This window comes from Carassius carassius, chromosome 16, assembly GCF_963082965.1.
Source record: "Carassius carassius chromosome 16, fCarCar2.1, whole genome shotgun sequence".
NCBI classification, from domain to species: Eukaryota; Metazoa; Chordata; class Actinopteri; order Cypriniformes; family Cyprinidae; genus Carassius; species Carassius carassius.
Genome location: NC_081770.1, coordinates 19,037,275 through 19,063,791, shown reverse-complemented (window position 1 = coordinate 19,063,791; position 26,517 = coordinate 19,037,275). Strand labels below are relative to the sequence as shown.

At 38.4% G+C, this 26,517-nt stretch overlaps 1 protein-coding gene across 9 annotated transcripts in view; it reads left to right on the top strand.

Moving 5' to 3' along the window:
- Positions 1-26,517, top strand: part of LOC132159803 (nuclear factor 1 A-type) — a 149,953-nt gene that overhangs the window by 98,091 nt on the left and 25,345 nt on the right. For 5 of the 9 annotated variants that reach the window (XM_059569413.1, XM_059569409.1, XM_059569408.1 and 2 more), the window contains exons 3-7: positions 4,503-4,568; positions 11,467-11,541; positions 19,455-19,572; positions 20,860-20,987; positions 22,650-22,700. In XM_059569413.1, coding sequence (XP_059425396.1) covers positions 4,503-4,568; positions 11,467-11,541; positions 19,455-19,572; positions 20,860-20,987; positions 22,650-22,700 — 438 coding nt within the window. The remainder of the gene's footprint in view (positions 1-4,502; positions 4,569-11,466; positions 11,542-19,454; positions 19,573-20,859; positions 20,988-22,649; positions 22,701-26,517) is intronic. The other 4 variants (XM_059569414.1, XM_059569410.1, XM_059569412.1 and 1 more) reach the window with 1 other exon arrangement.

The following is a 26,517-nucleotide window of genomic DNA, read 5'->3' as shown; positions in this document are numbered from 1 at the left end:
GGGTAGTTTTATTGCTTTTTGCCGGATTGCAATAGTTGGTTTACTGTACCACAATGATCCCATAATGTCATCGCTGGGAGACCGCAGAGTGGATTCTGCTCATTTTTACACACCGTGCTCTTGTGTATGAGCTTGAGTGAAGCACATCGAAGTCGCTAGGGCTCCTTTCTTTGGTCCCTGTCCTTAAAAGTGCATTCTGTATTTTTCAAAAGTTACAGAAGAACGAAAGAAAACACACCAGTATTACTATTCAAAATCCAGACAGGATCTGTAAACACGGCCTGTAACACTATCCTCTCCCGTCTCGCTTCTCGGTCCTCCAAAAACAGCAGTGTAAACAAGCGACGCTCCACGAGAGAAGAAAAACAGTGCAAACCTCGGCAACGAGCTGATCTATAGAGGAGAAGCAGAAGGGTCCTGTCTAAACACTGCCTCTTATTAAATACGGTGTGACGTAAAAGCGCCGGGCGAGAGGTCAGGGTTACTCAAACACTGAACACGGGCAGCGGCATGACGGAAACAAACATCTTTCTCCACTTCCCCATGCAGAAGAATGACAACCTGTTGTGGTATGAAATGGTGATAATACATATATACTAGCATTCAAAAGTTTGGGGTAAGGTTTTTTTTCTTTTATTAATCAAGGATGCATTAAATAAATCAAATAACATTAATAAAGTTTGTCCGGTCATCCATAAAATGTGTTGATGTTCTGTTGTAAGTAATCTTAAAGATTCCTAAATGCATCTACTTTCAGAAGGCCAAATAAAGTGCTTTTGTTTCACCTTCTTTCTTTGCATGAACATTTGGGCAGCGTTACGCAAATCTTTCCATATAGTGACAGAGACATGTGAGGGCATGTTTAAACGAGGCGTTTTAGGGGGGCGTGGCAGAGTCTTAACTTTAATAAAGAATATCTCTTTGGATTTGAGACTTTAGTCTTTGTAACTTTACAGATCTTCATGCACCAAGTGCTTGTAACATGCCAAAGAGAAAGGAAAAATGGAAATCGCATCTTATGTCCCCTTTAAAAGGCATTCGATTTCAGGTGAAAATATTAATAATATTTTAGTTTCCAAAAATTTGGTGAAAAATGGTTTTATATTAACATTTGCTCATTTTTTAAAAGCTTTAAATTATTAGTGATTGTTTAATTTGGCATATTCCACTTGATTTACTCGTTTTCTGTTGCCTTTCCTCCTTTTTTTCCCTCATGTCGCTCACAAATTTCAGGTTTCATCGACACGTTCCCCCATCTGTGACTCATTGCAGTTCCCAGAAATTATTTCTTTTTTTTTTCTCCCCCAAGTCATTTCTATGTAATGTGCATCATGGCCCAAATATGCTGCTCCCAAAAAAAAAAAAAATGCATATTTGTGTTGCTCTGGCGATCATTCTAAAACATGTTCCTTCCGAGTTCCTCGGATAGTCCGGATAGTCTCGAGTGCGACCACGCAGGATTCCGGCTCCCACAATCTCATAATGTCTGTGGCGGCCCGAAAGAAAAAAAAAATCTGGGGGCTGATACTTGTGGAAACAATGCTTCAATCCCTGGAGCTTCACCTTCCATTGATACTCCAGAAAGGCCCGTTTGTATTTCTAAATTAAGTTTCTGCCTCCTTTTATGGGCCTTCGTGTTCCTGAGCCCACTGTGTAAAGGGCCTTTTGAAAGCGGGGTTTTAACACACAATTGGATTACAGCAAAGCACTTGGTGAGAAAGCGGCGGGTTGGGACGAGCAGACCTGCGAGAAGTACAGATGGTTTAGTGCATGCATAATGAAACAGACCAGGCGCTGTGTGTGTGTGTGTGTGTGAGTGTATGCGCACGCCCCCTTAAAGCCCTCAGCCTGGCCTGGGAGAGGAAGGAGGAAGGAGGCAGTCAGTGTCTGAGCTAGACCAGGGGGCATAACGCTCCTGCCCAACCTGCCTGCCGCCGCAAGCCTGTCCTAATGATCTAATTAGGGAATCACCTCGCCGACTAATTCGGCCACGTCCAAGAAACCTGAGCCCTTCTCAATTATCCCAGGCTTGTTATCGGACGCTAAACTACGCCGTTTTACCTCTGCGTCCCTTTTCGATTGTTCCATAATGAATACCATTGTCGAATTGAGGCGGAAGAACACGTTGACTGAGTCGCTCCAGGTTGCTTTTCTTCTCCCAAACCCGAGCAGCATTCCCATCTTTTTGATGGTGTGAGAACAAAATTAGAGATACACAGGAACCATCCCTCCTCTGTCTTTCAATCCGCGGCCCATAGAGTGGCTGGTTATGCTCTTGTATAGAGGATTTAGGCCTTCTGAATGGGCCTGTTTGTGCACGGTATTTAGTTGTTTATTGTTTAGTGTCTTTTTTTTTGTTTATTTCGGCGAGAGGGTTTTTTTTGTTTCCCCCCTCGCTCTCTGAGGGCCCTCGACAGGGGGTAAATGCAGATGTGACACACTGAGTCTGGGTCTCACGCCTCATTTGCATATTTAATTAGCAATGGGCACTGTGTGAGAGAGCACTTGGTCCACGGAGGGCAACTGGGGGAGTGTGTGAAAGTCCCTGCACACAGGCACCCACCCGACACCCGGTTTCCCGGCCCCTTTGGTTGCGTTTTCACATATCTCTGGGCTGTTGCTGGGGCGGGGGATGTTGCTGTATTTTTTTTTTTTTTTCGGCCCACTCTTCAGATTGCCTTTGTTTTAAACTGTTGATGCAGACGGCAATGCTGAGCTGAATGCAAACAAGGCCCTAAATTGTTTACTTTGTCTAGGAGCAGATGAATGGGCTGGGTTTTGCTTTTCTTCTTTTATCAAAAGTTACTTTCCATGATTTATCATTAACTAAAAATTTCATACATTTTGTATGCAAATTATTGAACAAATTAGCCTATGGGTTGCATTTGTGTTCCAAAAATACATGTATTTAAGTGGAAAAAGTCATAAATCTTTTTTTTCGAAAGTTTCTTTCCGTATTTATCGTTGTATTAAAATTTTTGTGCAATTTAGCCTTTGTTACATTTGTGTTCCAAAGTGATGTTTAAATGTATAATCTGCCCAAAAAATAGGTGAAAAGCTCATGAAACTTTTTCTTTTATCAAAATTTGTTTTTCGTGATTTATCATTAAGCAAAATTTTAAGAATTATTGTATGCGCAATTTAGCCTATTCGTTACATTTGTGTTCCAAAGTGATGTTTTAATGTTTATTTTTCCAAAATCTAAAGTGAAAAAAGTCTGGTATCTTAATCCTTTATTAAAAATTATTTTTGTGTGATTAGCTGAAATTGAAGCATTTTTATATACAAATATTTGTGAGATTTCGGCTGAATCTTTTTCTTCTTTTATTAAGTTTGTTTTCAATGAGCATATATTTCAATGAGCTATTTTTAACATGTATTCTACCAAAAAATGAAGTATAAAAAGTCATGAATTAGATTCCGATCCCAACTTCACTAGCCATTTTGTTTCGTGTGCTTGCTAGCGCGACATAGGTAATATTTCTCCCAGCATGACTATTTTTTCTCGAGTGGTAAATCAATACTCACCCCAGCTTCTAAATCATCTCAAAGGGTGTTTCTTTGCAATTTTTGGCTGTCGTAGAAGAGTTAAAGGGACCCGGGTGAATCTTTGCGAAAGTTCCCTTAACATCACTAAACGAATCATTGCTATCACAGCTAATGGCACCGTTAAGGAGCACTTCTTGGGAGAAATCGGAGCCCATCAAATTTATAGGGCCTTTTTTATGCAGTACACCCAGGTCTGAAGGCTTTCTCTCTCTCTCTCTCTAGACTTATTTCCATAAGTGCCTGAGCTGCAAATAGCACACTCAGTGTGAATTCACAGCACAGACCCCACTGTCGGTCTGACCTACCGAGCCGCGTGCCAAAAGGACATTGGCTAGAGTACAGTCAGACCTTCTATTCCGATAACTTCCCTTTGCGTCTGAATGCTAATAAATACAGTCTGAAATTTACGGTTAGGCCTGTCAATTGATTTATATAATCACAGAATTCACTTTTATTTTATTTTGTAAATTGGAATTATTTATATTTTATTTTAATTATATTACCTTATTGTTCTTGTTCACATACACACACACACACACACACACACACACATATATATATATATATATATATATATACGTTAATAAACCACATTACTTAACCTGTTAAATTGCATCCACAGTCAATTATAGCCTAGAAAGACGGAGTATTTTTACGATGCATGCAGTTGGGTATTGGCCTATACTGTGGCAGCAGTCAACTCTACTGAATTGGTAACATGCTGGCCTCCTGTGTACACACATAAGCAAAGGGTTTCACCTGCGCGGCCAGTGTGTGGTTGGCTGCCAGACTGCACGGTCAGCATGGTGATTCCTTGGTACTCTGGACTAGACGTTTTGTATCTTGAGTCTTTAGACTGCAGAAACCGTTTTCGAGAGGCTGTCAAGTGCATGATTTCATTTTGGTCATGAAACAAAATCTCACTTTCTTTTTCTTTGTGTGTCTTTCTACAGAAGCGGGGCAGTCTGATAGTCCGAACCAGCCCAGTGAAGGCGACATCAAGGACCAGCCAGAAAATGGTGAGTGTTAATAGTCATGTTCCACAACATATCCAAAAATATGCATATACAAATCTCAAACGTTATCCAGGTTTTTTGGAGCCATGGCCTAGCATTAGCACATATGCTCCAGACGACCTTGAAGCTCATACATTCTTAAAAATAAAGATTATATATGATTCCATGAAGAACTGTTAACATCCATGGAGCCTTTTCATTGGTGCAAAAGGTTCTTTACTGGAGGAAACAAATTTGATTATCCTTTAAATTATTAAAGGGATAGTTCACCCAAAAATTAAAATTCTGTCATTAAAGGTCCCGTTTTTCGTGCTTTTTTGAAGCTTTGATTGTGTTTACAGTGTGCAATATAACATGAATGTTATAAATGAAAATCGCATTAGATTTTTTTACACAGCCCTAACATCTAGTTAACAAAGCTAAACAGCATTGCCCTTTGTGTAATAAGTTACAGAAACTGTTAAACGCACCAGCTTAAATAATAAAATACGATTACTGGTTGTGGTCAATAAACAACGCCTTCTCCAGACAAAGAGGGAACAGCTCCATCTTTCAAGAATAATCTTTGTGCGAAGCCGTCATTAAACTGATTGAGATTGAGGAAGCTGTCCTCAGCAAAATATGCTGCACATAGTTTTACATGTGGATTATAATTTTAGGGAACCGAGTTAAACATAAATTGTAACTATTGATCTCTAAGTACAGCGTCCCTGGGAAGCCCAAACAAAGGTGATTGGACTCCGAGATGAAAATAACAGTGTTTCAACGACATGGCGACAAACACAAACGCAGCTCTTCCTCTTCTCCGTCGGAGCACAACAAGGCCACGCCCCCTTTTTTGTGAATTCACGTGGGTGGAGGTTAGTCAAAAAACAGTTTTAATGACGTCATTCCTTCAGGAACTAGAGGGATGTAGTCCAAACGGGTTGTTTTTTGTAGGCGAATTCGGTTAAATAAAATATCTCGCTTGGCATTGAACTTTGAGCTTTAGAATTTTACCGATATTATTTATACTCTAACAACAACATTACACACTAACTAAAGATTAAAACATGGGATCACGAAGAACGGGACCTTTAATTACTTACCCTCATGTGATTCCAAACACGTAAGATCTTCGTTCATCTTCGGAACTCTGGGAAATCTGGGAGCTTTCTGACCCTATGTAGACTGCAGCACAATTGACAACAACCTTTGTTTTTTAAAAGTGTATGTGAAATGCAAGTTTGAATCTGGCCTGCATTATTTTGTCCATAAAATAGAGCTAGTTCTTGTTAGCTGTTAGAGCTATAGTAAGAACTAGTTTGCGAATTTTTGACGTTGTCGAAGCTCTGGGACTCGCTCTCTCTAAGAAGATTAGCGTGAGTGTGTTAGTATAAGCCAGAGGTGGGTGATTACTCTTAAGAGGATTGCGTCAGCGTAAACTTGTGCGAAAAGTGGCGTGTTTCCAGGGCAGACGGAGAATTGTTCTAAACGGGCTCTTTTAAAACAAACACAGAGCAGCAATTCCGCTGATTTTGTGTGTGTTTACAAATTATTAGCGGACAATGAAACAGTCTGTGCCGACTGATTTACAGTTTGAGAAAACATAAACACCATGATTGAATGGAAACGGTCCCTTGTTTGCTTGAGTTTAAACAGAGAATGATGTTGAAAAGTCCCGCTTTATCCTCCCTCAACCCCGCTGGAGCTCTGTTATGTGTGCGTCCCTCAACACTGGATTATAAGGCATATTTTCCTCCTAACTTAAAGATTATCGCAGATGTGCGCTGCGAAGCTTGAGCTATTATTTCCACGCCCTTGTGTGTGACACCAACATCGCCCTATTTACTCAGATTAGAGGATACAGACAGATGAGCATGTTCATCTTTCTCATCCTGCATGTAGCTGATATTATCTTTTCATCTCTCTCTCTCTCTCGGTGTGAACTGAAGATCACCCCTGAGTTGTGCCGATATAGGCTGCACATAATCACTCCGCTAATGTCTTTTTTTTTAATATATTTTCTCTCCCGTACAAACTCCCTCCATCTGGTATCTGTATCTGTCGTCCACGATCTTCAGATTATTTTCATTATTGATCCGAAGCAGTACAGGCCAGTACCAATGCAGTCTGAGAACCCTTGTTTCATTCTTTTTAATATACAAAACTGGTCTCAGATCAGCAGCTTTTGACACGCTGGTTCTAAAAACAATGTATCCTAACTTTACTTGAAGACCTGAGACTTTATTTTGCTGATTCTTAAAGGGATAGTTCACCAAAAAAGTTACTAAAGGAGAAATTGCACAATACTTTCATTGTTCTGTTCTGTTGTGTGTCAGTTTGGACACACCTTCTCATTCAAATAGTTTTCTTTATTTTCATGACTATAAAAATTGTAGATTCACACTGAAGGCATCAAAACTATGAATTAACACATGTGGAATTATATACACAACAAAAAAGTGTGAAACAACTGAAAATATGTCATATTCTAGGTTCTTCAAAGTAGCCACCTTTTGCTTTGATTACTGCTTTGCACACTCTTGGCTTTCTCTTGATGAGCTTCAAGAGGTAGTCACCTGAAATGGTCTTCCAACAGTCTTGAAGGAGTTCCCCGAGAGATGCTTAGCACTTGTTGGCCCTTTTTCCTTCAGTCTGCGGTCCAGCTCACCCCTAAACCATCTCGATTGGGTTCAGGTCCGGTGACTGTGGAGGCCAGGTCATCTGGCGCAGCACCCCATCACTCTCCTTCTTGGTCAAATAGCCCTTGATGCCTTCAGTGTGACTCTACAATTTTCATAGTCATAAAAAATAAAGAAAACTCTTTGAATGAGAAGGTGTGTCCAAACTTTTGGTCTGTACTGTATATATATATATATATATAATTTAAATTTATGTTTTAATTTAATTATTTACATACTAAATAAATATTAAGATATAATATATTAATTTATAAGCTATATTTACATATTTTATTACTTTTAATATTATTATTATTTTTTTTTATAAAATCATATAATCATTTAATCATATATATGGTAGCAGAAATTTATGTTGTTATTTGCTGAAAATATTCTAAATATAATCTTCCAAATCTAAATACATTGCAAAATGAAAAATAGCAGCCAGGAAAAATATCATATATTTGCTTGCATGGAAGAAGGACAGTCGTACGGGTTTGAAATGACATGAGGATGAGTAAATGATGACAGATTTTTTATTTAGAGTGAGCTATCCCTTTAAAGACCACTGACTCCTTTCACTGCCTGTTAAATACTGTCAGACATAGCCTGAAGCTATCACACACTTCCACCTTTTCCCTGTCACCACCTCTGTTTCTCCCTGATTTCTGTCTCCCTCTCATCCCCGATGCAGAAAAACATGACCAACTTTTTTTTTCCATGGTTTGTTTTTGCTGGTAAACCTTGACCCTTGTGCTCCATGCTACGTGCACTTTCACAAAGCGGGCTGCTGCCTTTCTGGGACGGGGCAGCCGTTGCACAATCCGCAGACTATTAGATAAGGCCAGAGGATATCCTCTCCTTTACAAGCCCTAGAGAAAGAGAGAGGGGAGGTGAGAATACATAATGGAGAGCGCAAGAAAATGGAAAAGAATGTGAGAGGCATTTGATAAGAAGCTAGTAAAAACGGTTAAACAGTTGTTTACTGCCTCTTGTGAGGCTTGTTTATGGGTAGCTGTCAAATGTCATACTGTGGATACTTCATCTAAGACCATTTGAAAAGAGATTTTTCTTGTTATTGTGGGTTATAGATGTTGCTGGTGATAAAATGAGTAATTGACGGACCATTTGAAATGTCTGTACTTCGATTTAAAGACAATAAAAATCTAATTTGACTCTTTTTACTTACAGTACCTCTGGTATGAAATGAACATTTCACAATCCCTATCCAATCATCAACGTGCTCAGCCTCTTAAACAACTTCTAGTCTCTGGTCACCAAGGCCACGTGTTGTGTTAGATAATGTAAACAGATAGCAATTCAGCCATTGTTTTAGAAAATCATTGTTCTATCCTACTTCCTGACCAAAAAAAAAAAGAAATAAAAAAAAAGAAATATTTTCCCATTGAACATCTTTTTTTTACTCATTCCTGATTTCTTAATACTGATTCCTGATCGGTGTTAATCTGATGTTTATCTGAGAAATAAACAATCTTCACAATTTTTTAATAAAAAATAAAATATTTTTTTCCGCCTCTCAAATGACTTTTTATCTCAGACATCACCAAGGCCATGCTTTATATTAGATAATATATAAATTATCTAACGTAATAAGCTAACTTTCACATCTGGCTTCATTCTGATTCATAATGCACACTTTTCCACCCCTTTTTTCTTGTGAATGTCATGTTTTACTCTTTCCTGATTTCTTAATCCACATTAACACTGATCAGTGCATGTTATTCTGAGGGGGGAAAACGCTCTTCATAATTCTTAATCAGAATTAAGTAACTTGCTCCTCCTCTTAAACGACTTTCCATCTCTGATAACATCACCAAGGCCACCAATAGCAGTTACACAAATAGCAATTTAGCTATTATTATTATCAGTTTTCACTTACTAATCAACTAAAAACAAAAAAAGACCTCCTTGTATATTTTTGTTTACTCATTTAAAGAAGCAAAAAGTTCGTTAAAAAGTGGGATAATGACCAAAGCACCTAAAATAAACACAGTTTCCTTGATGTTGAATATAAAAAGTTGTTTTTTGTCAACTACCCAGATACAGTACAGGTTTTACTTGTCCCGAGGCCCAGCGTAGTTCAACACGGCGCTCTTGCTGCTGCGCAGGAGGCTTGTTGAGGTCTCGGTTCTGCTGTGAAAGGCGAACCCTGGCCCCTCCCTACATGTGTGTGCAGCTCTACAGTGGACACAGCTGGGAGTGATTATCTGTGTTGAGATATAGAAGCTCTACCCCTTCCCTCGCCCCTGTCTCCCTATATGAGGCACTCATGGAAATGCCCTCAGTGAACTCCGGGTGCATATGCTCCCTATACTGGAATTCTAGTGACGAAGGTTCCTTCGCTCGCTCGCCCGCTCTCTCCCTCCTCAGCTCCATTGCGTCATCCCTCTGTTTTCCAAGTAATGGTGCGCCTCACTTGTGCTCTGTATAATTGTTGTTTCACAGTATGTACAGCTGTGTGGAACATTTGACTTTTTGCCTTTCTCGTCTCTCGACCCTGTAGTCCACTGTCGTCCTCGCTTTGTCGTTTTGCAATCTACCTTGACTTCCTGCCACATGCCCTCTAACATACGTCTCCCCTCCTTCTGATGCCTCCCCGAACAAACTCTATCTCACTTCTTCTCAATCTCAGGGGCATCTGTGCAGGAATGCTCTCCGGGTCTGCAGTCTTTTAGCTCATGTCAGCACTTTCTCTTATAATGAGCCGTAGGTATTACCCCCTCCCTCTGTCCCTCTCTCTCCTTCTCTTTCTGTTTTTATTATTTATTATTCTGCCTGTCCACATGCTATACGTCTCCTCATCCAGCCAGTCAAGACTAAACTCATTTCTATTGTTGGTTTTATAGCTCGCCAGCCAGCGAGCAGCGCAGGAAGTCGTTTAATAGCTTCATCACTTCTTCTTGAGATTCGTCTTGTCACCCCCCTCTATACGTATATGTTTTTTCTCTGGAGAAGGAACTTAGGCAAGCAATGCAGTGTCTTGTAAATAAAACTTTTTAAGATTATTATATATTGCATCTATTTACATAATGTGAGCTGGTGTTGAGTTTGATCATTTGCAGAGTTCTTGTTTTCGTCTTTAGGATGTAATAAGTTTGAATAAAAACTTCTCTTTTTTTGTCACAGTAGAAATTATCAAGAACATTTTTAATTATTCAAAAATTTATATATAATTAGCATATACATGCTATTTTGGTTTTATATATATCTATATATATATATATAGTTTCACTTTAAATAAATTAGTTTAGGCTTGCCATTTATTCATTTTTTTATTGTTTATAATGGATAATGCAATAAATTGTTTGTTTAATGCTTATTTTTTATTCCTGTTATGAATACCAGTAAAAAAAAAATTATGTTGTGTGAGGACAAATAAAATACAGTCTGTGAAAAACATTTTCTTTACTAGTATTTAATGTATTTTTTGTCTACACACCTATACAAATTCTTTGTTTTTTTCTCAACAATGACTTTTGAGTGCAATTATTTTACGTTATTTATTTGTTTGTTTGCACAATATTATCTTATAGTTCTCACTTTTGCAATACCACTTTCTGTTGCAATTTATTAACTTCTACCATATGTACCATATCATAAGATCATGTCTAACTTGTTGTGATTAATCTTGCCATATCAGCAGTTTTTCATACAATATGAAAGAGCAGGTCATTATGGGAAATGCAGTCCAAACTGACTGCATGTTTTGATCCTGTGGTGTTGGATGGTAGAAGGTTTAGGGATGTATGTGGTTGAATCTGAGGCTGAAATGGGCTCCTCCAGCACAGCAGCAGCCCACAGGATGTGTGGTAAGTCCTGGGTCAGCCGTAGTCAGCACTATGAACACAGTAATTGTGGTCTGTCTGTCTGATGGAAGAGACAACTGATTTCTGCCTTCCGCACAAAGAATGTGCTAGACTGAGATTTCACCACATATCATATGTAAACACATATATAATCATGCTTTCCTATGCAGCTCCTTGTTTATGTGTGCGCGCTGCACTGCAAAGAGCCTCTGCCCCACAGTCCTGCAGACACTCATGGGACCAAATCCAGATGTTCTCTACCTCAGTGTCACTCTAAATACTCCCTATTCTCTTCCCCACTGGGACTGTGTGTGCGCGAGAGTGTTGTTGACATAAACGCTCCCATTCCTCTGTATTTTGTCATGTTCATTCCAATAACAGTTTTTCTACTCTTTCTTTTTTTTCTTTTAGGGCACCTTGGCTTCCAGGACAGTTTCGTCACATCAGGTGTCTTCACCGTCTCTGAGCTTGTGCGAGTCTCACAGAGTAAGATCTCTACAACTCACTTCAGAAAACTTTTTGGGCTTATTTTACAGTTATCAGGAAGTCCTTAAAACAGGAAAAAGAAGCAACAATGCATACGATTTTAAGACTTTTTTCCATTCAGTGTGTCTTTAATATGTGTGTAGTTTTATAAAATATGGGTCAATGACATGACACTTTTATGTTTTTAAAAAATACATTCAAAATGCAGTTAATAAATGATGAACATATTTTTAAATTCTGAAAATAAACGTAATGTGGTGCAACTCCCCCTAAAAATATGTATTTATAAAGTAATAATATTTCATTAAATAACTTAACATTAACTTAATATTACATAACTTTTTTTTATAAAAAAAAAAAATAGTGTCACTTGACAATATATATATATATATATATATATATATATATATATATATATATATATATATATATTAATGATACATTCTTTGAAAACAAGACTTAATATGCACTGATAATTCTCATATAAATATATCGTCATTTAAAGATTTCTTAAAATTTTAATCTTTTGAAAATTTTAACCGAAAAACAAGTTTAAAAAAAACTTTTAGCAGTAAAATCAGTTGAGCTTTCATAATGAATCTAATAATATGTGAAGCTCATGAGAGGTGTTGTGTAAGGGTCACAATCTTAAATTATTTTATATGATGAAATATTAATGATCTTTAATGATTTAGTACTGTAAGTTTCCTTAAACCTGTTACACTCTAGTATATGAAGGCCAGCAGCTCAAAAAAAAAAAGACGCAACATCTGAAGCATCCTAGTTCAAGCACCTTAAATTCAGCCCAAAGGTAGGATGAAACTAGTGATTAACCAGTGTGCTGTAGGAAAGCTTCTCTGGTTTCTCAGCACTGTTTTCAGAACAATGGGCTGAATCCACTATCCCTCCACTCATTAGAAATCGAAACACCAGCAAAATGCAGCAGTCAACTGAAAGTGCTTCATTGCAGTGCGGTTCAACAGTACTTGGACTTTCTAAAGTATAAACTAAGTTTTTTTTGCACAGTCTTTTTTAGACGGTGCTTCTTTTATAAGCTGTTTTCCCTAAATAAGTTGTACTTTTATTGCAGATGCAGTTTTACAGAAGGTAATTGTTTGGTGTTTTAATTTATTAATAAAGAGAAGATAGTGAGAATTTTCGCAACTTGATGAAACAATCGAGTCATTCCCAGATTGATAGAGAAATAAGACAGAATGCAGAAGAAGAAAAGTAGACTTTCCAGAGGAGGCAGAGAGGATGGGACGGGAGTAAAAAACGTGACCTTTAAAAATTGCAGACGTTCACGGTGGAGAGTGACAGAGAGCAGCACGATCCATACGTGCCTGTCGATACCCGCTAACAATAGCCAATCCAAAGCGCCTGTCAGCACTCGCTGGAGCCTTCTGATCAAAGGTGCATTGATCACACGCCTTCGTGACCTAATCCCAGGCGAAGGAGAGGAGAAGAGGGTGTCATGGGGACTGGGCAAAGAGCCCACTGTGGTCTCACCTCGCAGTCTGCCTTCAAAAACCCTCAAAGTGCCTGCCAATGCAAAGACAGCGTCTGGAGATAACAAACATTTGGGTGCCACCACATTCTGGCGACCTGACAACAAACGGGTGGAAGGAAACTTACGGGTCAACGTGAGTCCAGCATGCATGTGTGATGCGATGCAAATGGATGCGGAAAATGATGAAAGGTTTTAGGAGAGAGGAAGACAGAGATATTAAAACTCAGGCAGTACTGTGCTGCATCAGAACTCCTGGCGTATGATGGTAATAAGATTAAGGAATATGCATAATTGATCCAGCTCTGCGGAGAGATCGGCTTTTATCCTAACATCTGTGACACACTGAGAAGAAAAGCAAATGCTGGGTGGCATATGCTGGATGTTCAATTCAAATCAAAGTGTTCTGCTCTCTTTTTTCTATCATTCTCTTTATTCTTCTTTCTTCTCCACAGTCCAGTGGCTCTTAGTCAGTCAGCAAGGGGTTGCCGATGTTGGTCTGTAGAGCATATTATTTTTGAGACCCAATGTAAGTTGAACAGGAAGAGGATTTTAGTGACGTTTACCCTTTCTGCAAAAGTTCTCAACACAAATTTGGATTCTGGCTTGCTTGGAAGTTTTGAAAATGCCTAGATAGATAGATTTTCCAGAATGCATCTCCTTTGTTAAATATCTTCTAATTCTGTAAATCGGCAAATCAAGTTTCTGAGACGTGGCCAATTCATTCAAATGCACACTCTTGAATTGAAATTGAGCCAGTTCTTCAATTCTGAATTTTGCAACAATCCATAACAATAGTCCACTGATCACCTGACTGGGGCATCTTAAAAACTCCTTCACCTCGTCTTCCACTCTCTACAGAATGGTTGGAGACTTGACAGAATCTCACCCTCCTGCGTCAACCGGTTTCCTTCCTTAATGGGCAATACCATCTAAGAAGCTCAGCAGTAAGCAAAGCCAACAGTTAGCTTAAGTCCTCTAACAGGATTGCTCCCTATGGAGTGACTGTGAATTAAAGTGCTGTATGCATGCACACTCATGACTTTGGCAGCTTTTTGTGGAAGGCATCGAGATGATGCCGTTGATTGAAGTGAAGAGGGTAAGTGCACGAGATTGGAAGATGGGTAGAAGAGGGTAATCTGGTGTACTGAAGTGGTGTATGAATTGCCCAGAGGAGTTCCAATGGGGTTTTTTGTGGGGGAGCGTCTGGCAGATTTATTTTAGGGGTTGAGTGCAGGCTCGTGCCAGTTCGGAAGATGAAAGGTCGTGATATTGAATGGACAACGAGCTGCCTTAGCTCTTCCCTGACTATACACTATGACCTTGGCTTTGTGCACCCATTACACAATTCAGTTGCAGCCCAATCGAATCTGCTTCTGTCGATCAATATCCTATTAAAGCACCACACAAAAAAGGAGAGGAAGAGAACGAGAAAGAGAAGGAGGGGCTGTCGGTAGTGGGGGAGAGCGAAATGAAAGTCTCCATAAAGTTAGCCGCTACAGCTATGTTTTTGTAAATGGAACTCCACATAATTGGCCAGTCGATACCAAGCTGGGGTAATTTCGGAGATTGGGTCCGCCTTTCCATATCCTCCTCCCTCCCCTGCTCCTCCTTCATCAGCTATTCCATTCTACCTTCTCGAGTCTTGCAGGGTTCCTAAACGTTCACAGGAAGAGCCATGAGTTTTTTTTTTTCTTCCCCTACAGTTGGCCCCCGTATGAAGTCAGACACTGTCACACCACAGCTTGGCTTGCCATCAAGCTCAGGTGAGCAGGAGGACTTGTACGTGAGCCAGTTTTACTGTTGTTGCCGCCCACTCAGAGCCTCTCCAGAGGAGATTGCGAGGGCTACAGAAGAGACAGGAGAGGATACGGGATTAGGATGAGGTTATTGTTATTAGTCCGCCAGCAAGAGCCTCACAGAAATGTTGGCAAGCAGCAAGGCAGTGTGATCCAGGGGCATGGACACCTGGAAATCCCTGGATGAAGGCCGGGTGCTGGCACGCACCATTTAGCCATATGACCGAACAGGGGGAGCGGATGAATTATGGAGTAGGAGAGCAGGCCGCTATGGCAAAGACACTGCCGAGCAGCACTGGTGGGGATACACCCACCAGTCTTGTAAGCACTGTGCCAACACTAGGCCAAAGCCTGCCAGTGGGCAGTGCCATCTGCAGTGAAATGCACACATGATGCTAAGAATCTTATCAACAATAGCTCACCGTAAAATGCTCTACATTTTCACTATAATAAAAATACATATGCTGTAAAAGTAAGAATGCACCAATATGTTGTTTTTGTTCAAATGTCCTCATGCTTGTGTCATTCCAAAATGTTGTTCTCTCTGTAGAACACCAAAAAAGATATGCTGAAGAAATATCTAATTTTTTACCAACGACGGTTTTGGAATGACTTGAATGAAAGGTGAGGAAATTATGTGATTTTTGGGTGAACTTATTCTTCAAGTCAAATGAGCATGGTGGTTAACCAGCAACCTGCTGATTATCAGCTGTTCTTTACAGTATTTTACCAGGATTAGTAATATGCTGAGTCCAGGACTACTTCTTGACCTTCATCAACTGCCTTCTCTTCTCATTTGACTTGATGGGAAACTACAAAGTGAAGGTGTTAGGTCTAGCCCCATGTGAACCCTCTTCTCCAGACTGAGAACTCTGGACCTATGCACACAGGAGCTGACCCAGCAGAAAAACCCAACGAAGACCTGTCAAAGCTCACCAACTTCAGACTAGCGCTAGATGAGATCCCATCATGCCACGGTCCTCTCGCTCAATAAAGCGATGAGGAGTAAGGCGGGGGGAAGATGGGGTGAACAGACGTCCAGGGTTTTGAAGTTGATTGCTGCTGCCTTTGTTGTCAAATGCTTCAATTTGAAAATCCGGCCTGAACAAAAGCCGATTTTTTTTTCATCCTCTCTTTCTCTTCCTCCTCCCCCTGCTCTTTTCAAATGAATAGCCTCCCCAGCTTTTGTAGATGCTTTAGCGGCCAGTGTTTGGGTGAAGGGGAGAAGTATGTCTGTGTGTGTGTATGTTAAGAGGGATTGTCAACCCTTGAGACAAGAGACTACACCAGAAAACCTCCAACACATCCACCACAACCAACTCCAACACAACACTTTGTCCAACAACAAACTTTCCGTAACTGCCGGCCTCCAGTTTGCCTCATTCTCTTTTACAATACTTTTACCTTGCTTTCTACAAAACCTACTATATGTTTAGAAGATGACTGAGTATTTTTAGTTAATTTCGCATTCATCAAGAAAAGAAAGTGACAAAACACCAGTGCGGACTTTGAACCCCGAGGGTTAAATCGTAGCGATGGACGATATATCGCTACCACATCAGTTAACGGTCACAATTGGAGATATACATTTTTAAAAATGTAATGTAGTGTTGCATTATTTTTAATGCACTATTTTTAGTCAGATTTCTTTTGATGTAAACTAATTAGGTTTAAAATAACCAATTTTGTCAGGTTTAGCTAACTTGAAATGTGGTCCATTTTTTGTCCCAGATGCACAGCTAAGTATACCCACTGGCTGCACTGCCATTCCTCTGCACAAAGTAAATAGATAGATTGAAACATTTTGCTAATGTACTTTGCGCCCAGCATCTTGAAAGGTAAAGCAGTAAAGATCAGAGAGAGAGAAAGAGAGAACAGAAGGGGAAGGAGAGAAGAGAGAGAGAGAGATCAATGCCGGCCTGATAGCCACAGGCTTCATTTGGAATCCTCCAAGCGAAAGCACTTGATAAAGCCTTTAAGAGGTAGAGACTGCGGATTACCTTTATGATTGATTTCCATTCCAGTCAGACAGACTGCAGTGTGGTCATTTTTCTACCCAAACTGCAGCAGCAGGGCCGGCAGCTCTCAGTGCGAGGGCGCACTTCTGTGTATGTGTGTGCGCATCGAGGGCCGGCTGAGTTACTGCAGCCCAGTGCCCAGGTTAGCTCTCACACAAATTACTTCACATCCTACTATTAGCCATGCAAATGCAGCTGGCTTTACAGCTCATAATAAATAATCCATGCTGCCACTTCTTTTAGAGCGAAGGAACGCCCACCCCCCCTCCAAAAAAAAGTTAACATAAAGAGATGACTCAGAAATTATAGCATTTCCTTTCTCACTTCCTACGTGTTCAACTTTTAGCTGTTGGCTAGTGCACTGGCTCTCTCTCCCTCCCTTGGTCCAGCTTGCCCCTTTAGTCGTGTCCTCTTCCAATGTTAATTAGGCAGCCCATTTCCGTGTCTATCACAATCTTCCACGCTGTCGTCCGCCCCCCCCCCCCCCCCCCACATACATACATCTCTCTCTGTCTCCGCTTGGGCCAGGCCTATTAGGTATGCAGGACCAGGGCCGCTCTCTTACACATTCATGCTGTCCTCATCAAAAAATAGTGGTCTCAGTCACCATGAATATAAAGAGGCATCACGGCTTTATGTACTGTATGACAAAGGCGTTTGATAGAGCACTGCTCACCGATGACCTACAGAAAGGTGCACGGGGGGATTTGCAGCTCGAGGTGACTCGCTCAGGGAGGAAAGTCTTGTAACCAGCACAAGTGTTTCAGTAAGATAAGAAAATGTCAGTTAACTTATTTTTTCCTTTTGTTGAAAAAATTAAGTTTGAATTTAATCGAATTGGACACACCCAACAGGAAGTAAAATTTAAATGACAGAAAGAAGAATTGTACAGAAAATTAACTCATTTTAGTCTCATTTATTGTACAGAATATTAACTATTTCTATTTCTCTATCATTCTATAGTTCTATCTATCATTTTATCTATCTATCTATCTATCTATCTATCTATCGTTGTATAGTTCTATCTATCATTGTTTTTTCTACCATTCTATCTATATCGTTCTATCTATCATTCTATCTATTGTTTTATCACTTTGTTTTGCTACTATCTATCTATCTATCTATCTATCTATCTATCTATCTATCTATCTATCTATCTATCTATCTATCTATCTATCTATCTATCTATCTATCTATCTATATCTATCTATCTATCATTCTATATATCGTTCTATCTATCATTCTATCCCTCTGTTTGACTACTATCTATCATTCTATCTATGGTTCTATCTATTGTTCTATCGCTTTGTTTTGCTACTATCTATCTATCTATCATTCTTTCTATCTTTCTGTCACTCTGTTTGACTACTATCTATCTATCTATCTATCTATCTATCTATCTATCTATCTATCTATCTACAGTATCTATTGTTCTATCGCTCTGTTTGACTACTATCTATCTATCATTCTATCTATTCTATCGCTTTTTTGCTACTATCTATATATCTATCATTCTTTCTATCTTTCTGTCACTCTGCTTGACTACTATCTATCTATCTATCTATCTATCTATCTATCTATCTATCTATCTATCTATCTATCTATCTATCTATCTATCTATCTATCTACAGTATCTATTGTTCTATCGCTCTGTTTGACTACTATCTATCTATCTATCTATCTATCTATCTATCTATCTATCTATCTATCTATCTATCTATCTATCTATCTATCTATCATTCTGTCGTTTTGTCATTCTGTTTGACTATCTATCCATCTTTCGTTCTGTCTTTCTATTTGAATCTATCTGTCGTTCTTTCTATCTATCTATCTATCTATCTATCCATCTATCTATCTATCTATCTATCTATCTATCTATCTATCTATCTATCTATCTATCTATCTATCTACAGTATCTATTGTTCTATCGCTCTGTTTGACTACTATCTATCTATCTATCTATCTATCTATCTATCTATCTATCTATCTATCTATCTATCTATCATTCTGTCGTTTTGTCATTCTGTTTGACTATCTATCCATCTATCGTTCTGTCTTTCTATTTGAATCTATCTGTCGTTCTTTCTATCTATCTATCTATCTATCTATCTATCTATCTATCTATCTATCTATCTATCTTTCTATCTATCTATCTATCTATCTATCTATCTATCTATCTATCTATCTATCTGTCTGTCTGTCTGTCTGTCTGTCTGTCTGTCTGTCTGTCTGTCTATCTGTCTGTCTGTCTGTCTATCTATCTATCTATCTATCTATCTATCTATCTATCTATCTATCTATCGGTCTATTGTTTTATCTTTGAATTTATCATTCTATTTTTTTATTTTTTAAAAGCTGGACTAACATGAAAATGTGTTTAGTGTGAGCTAAATCAGCAATGTTAATGATACAGTTGTCAGATTTTATAACTGTTTTCAAATTAAAAAGTGAACTTGTTACACAGCCAAAATGGCGGTCAAGTGAACCAACTCAAACATAGAAATGAAGATGAACTGTTTCAAAATGTGATGCTTAGGACCATTTTTGTTCTCAGGTATTGATATTTGTTCTCTTTTCTGTGTGTGACAGCCCCCATCGCGGCAGGGACAGGGCCCAACTTTTCGTTGGCAGACTTGGACAGCTCTTCCTACTACAGTATGAGCCCTGGGGCCATGAGGCGCCCCCTACCCAGCACTTCTTCAAGCAGGTATGCACTGGATAGAAACACACGCACATACTCTCTCTCTCCTTCACTCTGAGTCTTAATTAATCAGCCGAGGCAGAGATTGATGTGTTGGCTAAGCGTTCGAAGAGGCTGCAGGAGTCTGAGATACACAAGCTTCCAGCATATGTGTGTCCACCTGGAACCTTCTCCCTCTGCCACCCGCTCAGCCTACAGGCCAGTCGCACACACATACTGCTCCCCGATGTACAACCGCACTACGTGGCGCCCCGTGTGTGTGGACAGATGTGTGTATGTTAGGATGTGTGTGTGTGTGTCTGTGTGCACAGCTGAATCTCAACATATGAATGGTCACTGTGATTTCACTGATGGGCCAAATTTCGCTGTCACTTTTACATAATGCAGCTTACCTAAAATCCACACGCATACAAACATACTTAAACATTTGCACTAATATGTGCTTTTGAAAATACAGCATACATCATGTGTATGTTCATTTTAGTCATTTCCGTTAAACAAATTTGTTGAATGTGGCAGAATGTGCTCGTTAGAGTATTTTTGGGACATCACAGGTGCTTTTGATGCACAAAAATGTAGTTTAGAGCACTAGCTTTGGAGTGCATGTGTGTGCGGTCAAATACATCTGTGTGTGTGTGTGTGTGTACATGTACATGTGTGCGTCTGCCCACATGCTTCAGTGGCCTCTTCAGCCAGGCCTGCCAAAGCAAACATCTGGAATAAGGACCCTGTGTGTGGCTGCATGCAAGAAACTAATTAAGCGATTATGAGTGAAAAACACCAGTAGGCCTTACATTAACAAATAAATGTCAGAGCTCAGCTTACAGCAGATAACTCACACACACATGATCGCCAGCCTCCAATGACTCCTCACTTCTTCAGTACATGTGTACACAGTGTGTGTGTGTACATACATAGATAGATAGATAGATAGATAGATAGATAGATAGATAGATAGATAGATAGATAGATAGATAGATATGTAGTGGTTTTTAATGTCACACTTGTGTCCTCCATAGAAAAAAACATATTAATAAATTATATCTTAGCACACTTATCATTATCCAATCAAATCCTAAGAGATAAAATCAAGCCTCGTCCCTAAAACACATCACATCAAGACATTAAATGCTTTCTGAATGCAATTTAATTCTGCCTATAGCATTTATCTCAGTCTGAATGAGCACATTGGCCAAACAAAGCATGCTGGGAGAAAAAAAACCTACATTTGTAGAATGAAATGTGCTTGATTTTACTCATTCATCCTCTTTCTATCTGTCTTTTGTCACAAAGTTCTGCAAAGCGTATCAAATGCATGGAGGATGAGGTGGACAGCCCGGGAGAGGAGTCCTACTACCCAGGTCAGGGACGCTCGCCTGGAAGCGGCAGCCAAGCCAGCAGCTGGCATGAAGTAGAGCCAGGTAACCGTCCACCCTGAAAGCCAGCCTCCCCCGGCGCTCACACACACACACACACACTCACACACTGTGGGGTTGCGGATGGAGAGCGAGTGATTGGATCTGCTGTGTGTGTGTGTGTGTGTGTGTGTGTGTGTGTGTGTTTGTGCATCCTGTGCTGTGCGCTGGTTGTGGGACGGCAACAGCTGTGTGAGGATTATTTCTGTTTCTTCTTTTTCTTCTATTTTTGAGGGGGAGGGGGGGGTTTCAGCATCTCTGATCCGTCTCTCCGGGTATGACATTTCGGAGATGGCACCCTCTAACTCAAATGGCACCTCATTTGTTTTTCTTTTCGAAAGATTTCTGCCATCAGCCCCCCTCAGTCCATCTCAGACGTTAACCGTAGATGGCTTGTAGATACAGACTCATTTAACTTCACATCCATGTGTCTACTAATGATGCTAACAATGTACGAAGGGGCCAGTATGTGTGTGTGTTTGAGTGCTGAATCATCCTGGAGTGTGTACGTGTGTCCTGTGAACCTCGCCGCATTGCCACAGAGCACAGAGGACTGTAAATCTGTCCCGCTACCAAGCGTCTTCAATCACGTCTGGCATGCCCTCGATATTAGAAATAGACCCCGCATAATAGACAGACATAGAGAGGAAACACATATTAGTGCCAGATCAGGACAGAGCTCCGGCAGGGAATCATTCTGATTTCAGTTACAATGAAAGGTTCTAGTTCATTAACGATCCTTTTAATGATTCTTTTACTACTTTTGATAAATATGTATTTAGTAGCAGTTTTAAAGAGGCAGAAAAGGTTTGTTAGACTGATTCAAGTCGAGGAATCAGTTTTTACAGATTTCTTGAGAAAATATGTGAAATTCCATTGATGTAAATACATGTATATATATATAGTTTATTATTAGTGCTGTTAAACGATTAATCGCAATTAATCACATCCAGTTTTTGTTTAATATGTGTGTGCTGTGTATATTTATTATGTATATATAAATATATATGTACGTATTTCTGAAAAATATGTTGTTTATATATTAAATATATTTCTTTATAACATAAATCATTTGACTATAAATTATAGATGTAAATATTTTCTAAATATATCCTGTATGTGTTTGTATTTTTATGTACATAATAAATATACTCGGAACAGACACATATAGTATGCAAACAAAAACTTTTATTTTGTATGCGATTAATCGCGATTAATCATTTGACGGCACTCTTTATTATTTGGTGTATTTTATTAATATTGTTAAGAAATACATTTATGTTAATAATTTTTTTTAATCATTAGTGTTTATTCTCCCAGTAAATAAGCAGATTTGGGTCCTGTAATCCCGCCTTACTCTTTGACATCATAATGGGAATATCCCCAGATCCTCTGTCCATCGATAACAACAGACGTGTGGTTTCGGTTACAGACCTGTAGAAGACGGAAGTGAGGATGTCGTGTGTGTGTGTGTGTGTGTGTGTGTGTGTGTGTGTGTGTGTAATCTGAGCATGTGGCTGTCCGGCAGGTTCTGGACACAACAGATCTGACATGAATGGTTGAACTGCTGACTTATTGCACATTTGCTTCTACACCTCTTACTCACCCTGCCTTTTTTGTTCTTTTGTCCCTCCTTGTTTCTTTCTCCTCCTTCCTTGTCTTTCAAAGCTGGATATAAACTGCGTGGCTCGCTAGCTAGTTCGTTCATCTCAAGACAAGGTAAAACTACATCAATGTTGTCACCCATCCGCACCTCACCTCCCCACCCCACCCAAAAAAAGGAGCTCGTCCATTGTGCCGTCTAGTTTTGTTGCCGTCGTCGTTGTTGTTTCGTACCTTATTTTTTTGTTGTTGTTTTGTTCAGACGATGTTCTTCCCCCCACCTGCTATTCCCCCCACAACCACCAAAAGAGCAACAGAAAAAACCTGGATAATGTTTTTGTCTCCCTTGAAACGACACGCACCCCTCTCCCATGATATCCCTACCACTTGTATGTGTGCATGATGTCATCCACATTCATAAACGGTCCATCTGGAAATGTTTGCGTTAAAGTGATGTGTTTTTATGTTTTTAAAGGACGCAATGTTTGGAAAAATGGTGATAATTATATTAGGGATGTGCAAAAGTATGTATTGTCTGTTTGGACAGAAGGCCTGGATCATTGTGTTTATTTATATAAAAAAATTCTAATTAATTTTTTTATATTTGATTCATATTTTAAAATGATATTCATTTGGTATCATTTCTATATAATAACTGATATAATATTAATTCTTATTTTATATATTTTGTAAATATTTTAGTAGTTTACAAATAATAATGTATATTTGTATTATATCATGTATTTTATTATATATGTATGTATTCTTATTTATATATTACATATTTAATTCTTCTAATTTATTTTAAATAAGTTATTGAAAATTTTAATATACATAAATATTTTTATATATATTGTGTGTGCATATAATTATTTGTATATTTACTGTAACATAATATTTTTTTCTATTTTAAATATTTTGTGTATATATATATATATATATATATATATATATATATATATGTGTGTGTGTGTGTGTGTGTAAATTCGTTTTTTCATATTTAATTTTTCATATTTTTCATATTTACACACACACACAACCCACACACACACACACACACACATATATTCATATATATATATATATATATATATATATATATACACACATACATATATATATACACATACATATATATATATACACACACACACATTATATATATATATATATATATATATATATATATATATATATATATATATATTTATAATATTTAAAATATTATTTAGTATTTTGTACATATAGAATTTCATTTATTTTATTTTAACTTTTTATATATTTATTTTTATATTATTAAATAACCAACCTCTAAATTCATCCACACTAAATCTCTTGCACTGTATATTAAAGCTAAAACATAAAAAAATATATTAAAAAGATTGTAGATTAACTCACTTAATTTAGCTCACTAATCAAATACTTTGCTATTGGATGATTAGTTGATTAGTCCGTATTTCTGGCACATCCCTAATATATTTAAAGGTGGAAAAAGGCAATACAAATTGGGAATAAGGAGGGGATGCTATTGATTTATAGCTGTGTCTCACTATTAAGTGCTTTTCACAGTTGCATCGGCACTAAGCAAGTGAGAGTCTGTTCCAGTGTGTGTTTGCTCGAATGTGAGAGGGAACGTGTGAGTAAACGAAGAGGGTGAGAGAGAAAGTGAGTGCGATTTGACCTCCCCATCACTTGTTCGGCCATGACAGGATCACATTTCACGTCCAATCGGTGACTTTCATCCATTTTTCAGCAGTGGTATTAAACAACAAAACAACTGTGACATCTCGAGCACTTGTTATGCCTGCCATCTGTCTGATTTGTGTCCCTTTCCATGAATCTCCCCTGAGTGTGTTGGATGCATGTTTGTTTATGTGTGTGAGTGGGTTGCTCCTATCTTTATTTGATAGCAGAGACCTTTGCTATGTGTTTAAAATTAGCCAGCCTTTCGAAAGTATGTCCGCGGGAGCAGCGTGCTTGTCGTAGCTCAGGTAGCGGGTGTTAGGTGAGAGGCTGTTGTTGGGGCTACGGGATAAGAGAACCACAGTCAGACTCCAGTGACCTCTATATAATTAAATGAAATATATAGAAATAAAATTATTCACTAGTTAATATAAAATGTAACATAATTTATGGTGTTAATATTATATATATATATATATATATATATATATATATATATATATATATGAAAAGTATGCATCATATATTTATATTTTATAATTTTATATATATATATATATATATATATATATATATATATATTAAATAATAATAAATACATTATTGAAATACTTTATATAATTTTTTCTACTATAATATATAATTTAGCAAAGTTATTCATAAGATTCATATGAACACGTAATATTAGTATTATTACGAGTGTTTGTATGTATGTATTTATATGTGTATATATACATATGAACGGTTAATTTGCAAAAACAGATATCTCCATTTCGTGAATTTTTCAAGAATCATGTTTTTTTTTATTATGTTATTGTGTTTTGTTTTGTTATGTTATTTTAGTTATTTTTTAATCTAATCAAAGTAACCCTACTGCAGTTTGAAATGCACAATAACAAAACAGTGTTTTGCCAATGAACTCTTCATATATATATATATATATATATATATATATATACAAACACACACTCATAACTCATAATAATTTTTTTTCAAATGTACTCAAATTATTAAATATATAAAAATATATAAAAGATTTTTTCAAAAATGAAACGTACATTTTTTAAGGAGGGAATAGATCAAGGTAGAACATCGAGATTAATATAACTTTGTGTCCATATATTCTATGTTGTAATTACTTACATCATAAAAGAACAGTCAAGACAGCACTAATTTTATCTATTTTTTGAATAATTAAAAGTCCACCTGTGTGTGTTGAGACTAGTTTGGGTAGATTCACTGCCGACTTCAGTCGGGCCAGCACTGATTGATGTGCCAGAGGGGACGGAGGGAGCCCTACTGGACGAGAGCGATGGATACCAGCAGAGAGACACACTCAATACAGAACTGCCTCCTCGCCCGTCTGGGTTTCGTCAATTTCTTAGACTTCAGGAAGGGAGGGAAGAGGAGAATCGGGCCAGGACTGGTACCCAGCGTGTAATAACGCCTCGGAAGGGAAAGTGCTGACTACAGCCAGGCTTTGATTCCAACTGACAGAACCTTTTCAAGTGTTCATTACTCACTCCGAGACATCAGACCCCGTCCACAGCAAACACAGACACTTGCAGACACACAATCAAAGCCAACTGTCCGCCAGCCCACAGGTTTCATTCTGTAGTCTCTTTGGACTTCCCCATTATACAGGCACCAAAATGTTCCCCTTCAAAACCACATCCAGAGCTCAATCGAAGGACGCACACATGGTGTCTAGCTGGTCCAAACGTGGTCATTAGTTGGTCCAGGTGGACCATTGGCTGATGGAGCTCATTTTGACCTGGTAGACCATGTTGGTTAGGCTAGATAGATTTGGCAGACCACCTTAGCCCAGCAACAAACTAACTATCTAGGGCTGGATGTTGCAAATTATCACATCATATTTAAATGTAAATATGATTATTATATTAGGGAAATGTATTATTAAAAATACATTTTGCAATAATTCCACATGAATTAAGACACGCCCCTTTCTCCAAAAAACTCTGCCCCTACAAAAAACTGTTTATACTTGTGAAAGATGGAGCAAGATACCAGCAACACGTCATCTGAAATGAATTAAAACAAACGCTAACAAAATAGCATTCTGACAACAAGCTACCTGATAATGAAAGTGAATTTAGCGACTTTGCTAGTGATGTTGAATTTGGTGTTAATCTTGAACGATTGGCTTTAACTGCCTTGTGGACATGAAAAAACTACGGACAGGCAATCGAAGTGACTTCAGATTAACTAAAATATCAGCATTCTTTCGCGA